Source organism: Tupaia chinensis, unplaced genomic scaffold, assembly GCF_000334495.1.
Source record: "Tupaia chinensis unplaced genomic scaffold, TupChi_1.0 Scaffold143646_1, whole genome shotgun sequence".
NCBI classification, from domain to species: domain Eukaryota; kingdom Metazoa; phylum Chordata; class Mammalia; order Scandentia; family Tupaiidae; genus Tupaia; species Tupaia belangeri.
This window is the reverse complement of record NW_006203494.1, coordinates 407483-409963: the sequence shown is the minus strand read 5'-3', so window position 1 is coordinate 409963 and position 2481 is coordinate 407483. Positions and strand designations below refer to the sequence as shown.

At 68.2% G+C, this 2481-nt stretch overlaps 1 protein-coding gene across 1 annotated transcript in view; it reads left to right on the top strand.

Annotated features, from left to right (window-relative positions):
* The window catches only part of LOC114005330 (translation initiation factor IF-2-like), an 18527-nt gene that overhangs the window by 10586 nt on the left and 5460 nt on the right, over positions 1-2481 (top strand). Inside the window, exons 7-8 of the mRNA XM_027766721.1 lie at positions 407-470; positions 1025-1612. Coding sequence (XP_027622522.1) covers positions 407-470; positions 1025-1612 — 652 coding nt within the window. The remainder of the gene's footprint in view (positions 1-406; positions 471-1024; positions 1613-2481) is intronic.

Sequence of the window (2481 nt, the reverse complement as noted above, 5' to 3'; positions counted from 1 at the left end):
GTTTTAAGCCACCAGGTCCGGGACGCGAACCGCGGTTGACTACGTGGGAGTCCAGCGACATAGCCATTACGCTAACTGCTGGTTCCCCCAACTCTTCTTTTTTTCAACGTGCATAAAAAAGGCACCGAGGCCTTTGTCTTCTGTTCACCTGCACCGCTTCGGATGAGTCGACCCATGCCCGCGGAGGCTGGACCCCGGCAGAAGTTTACTCATTTATTTCTTGGAGTAGAGAGAACCCCCAGCAGGCTCCTGACGCCGCGGCCTGCCTGTGCCTGGCACCGCTGCGTGGCCCAGAGCTGGCATTTCCTGTTGCCAGTGTTTGGCTCTCCCTGGGTGCCGTGGGGTGCGCGGCCAGGTGAGCAGCTGTCCGCCCCCGACCGCCGGCTCCTGCGCCCTCTCCTCGCAGGCCCTAGCGCCCAGTGCCTCTCCGGCCACCTTGACCACCCAGTGGGTGGCCACACAAGACTCAGGTGTTGTCTCTGACCGCCACGGGCTCTGCCTAGGCTGCGAGCACCTCAGAGGAGGCGCGGTGCCCAGCTGCAGCCGCACACTCCAGCCTGCTGGGCAGCCGGGCAGAGGGACCCGGGGCTTGGGCTGGGTGTCCCGGGGACTGGCCCATCGAGGCTGGCAGATTGGACTGATGTGTCCGGAGGCCAAGGGCAGAGGAGGCTGAGGAGGTGGAGCCGGCTGGGGAGGGAGGGCCTGGGTGGGGGCAGAGCCTGGGGTGTGAGGAGGAGGTGGGCCTGGCAGGGGTGGGGAGGGAGAGCAGGTGACGGTGACAGTGACTCGAGGGGCAGCGCAGCGCCTGGGGCCTGGCCAGGAGTGTGGCTGTGTGTGATGTGCAGGGGTGAGGGTGGCAGCCTGTGCGGGCCTCGGTGGCGGTGACGCAGGGTCCTGGCTGGTGGAATTCTGGCTCTAGTTCCTGGCCCCTGGCTCTGTGGGCATGCCTGCAGTGCCGCCCCGAGCCTGTGGGGACCTCAGTGTTCCCGGAGGAGCCTGAGCTCATAGGGACCTTCCTCCCTAGACCGCCCACAGCCCCGACCGGGCGGTTGGACGAAGGAGCGAGGTGGCCCGGCTGGCCCTCACGCCCGCACGCCCGTGCACCTGTCCAGCCCTCCGCCACCCTCCCCTCTGCGCTCCTCAGCAGCTGGTCTGTCACCAACGCTGCAGCGTGGTGTCCCTGGTGTCGCCCGACCTGCCCAGTGGCGGCGCCCACTACAGCCCCGCCTGGACGCCGCTCTTCTCGGCCATGTGGCCTCTGCCGTCCCTGCAGGCACGAGTGCCCTTGCCCTGGCTCCCTCCCCCACAGTCCCCACTCCGGCGCCTCCTCCCACGGCTCTTCCTCCGCCCTCGCCCTCGCCCTCGCCCTGGCCCTCCAGCTTCCCCTTAGTCCTTGCCTGTCACTCTCCTCTCTGCTGTCGCCCGCGCTCGCCCGCTCCCCGTCCGGCTAGCTGTGTGTGCCCACCCTGCCCTGGCTCCGCGAGGGGCCTCCGGTGGGTCCTGGCATTTCCTCCCGGGGGAGGCTGGGCCGTGACAGCCCGGCTCCACTTCTGCAGCCACCAGACCACACAGAGGCCACAGGCGCACTGGTGCCCTCAACCCGCCTGCCCAGGTAGGCCAGAGCGCAGGCTGCATGGCAAGAGGGTGGGTCTTTTTCTACGGGGCTGTTCTCAGGTGGGCACTCCTGTTCAGAAAACTTCCTGCGGCCCAACCGGCCTGGGCCCGGCACCCCTCTCTGGTGCTTTGAGGCCAAGGCCATGCCAAAGTGACCTCAGATGCCTCACTGGGCGGGCAGTGGAGGTGGGGGGCTGCAGGCCACTGTCCCGAGGGGAATGCCACTGCCCAGCGGGACTGTCAGGGCGGCGCAGGGTCAGGTGGGGCTGGGCAGGGGTGTGAGAAGCAGCAGGGTCTGGTGCGCAGGGCCCGGCTCCTGACCCTGTCCCCCATCAGGCCCCTGGTGCTGGGGACAGGGCCCGAGCTGGCACCCCCACCCCTGCCTGCTCCCCTGGGGAGAAGGAGAGCCCCACAGGCCTGCACCCTAAGTTCAGGCAGCTCTGGTGGGCACGGACCTACCACGGGCTGTGCTCAGGGTCAGAGTGTGTGTGGGAGGGGAGCGCGTCGGGGGAAGGACGGGGGACAGCCCACCTCAGGGACTGGCCGCTAGCCACCGAAAGGACTCAGTACCGGAGGTGGGACCCGGCCGGCCCGAGTGGGACCTGGGGTGCTCCCAGACCCTCACTCTCCTCCTCTGCAGACTGGGGCTGTGGATCCACGGGAGGTGTAAGAGGGAAGATGGGAAAGTGCTTTGTTAGTCCTGAAAGGGCACAAGGGGAGCTGGCACGCCTGCCCCCACCCACATCCTGCTGGTGCCCCAGAACCCCGCACAGCTGGGCTCGCCGACAGCCGGGCGTGGAGCCCGTGGTCTCAGCTGTGCTCAGTGGTCAGAGAAGGGCCGCGAGCCCAGCAGGGACACGCTGTGGC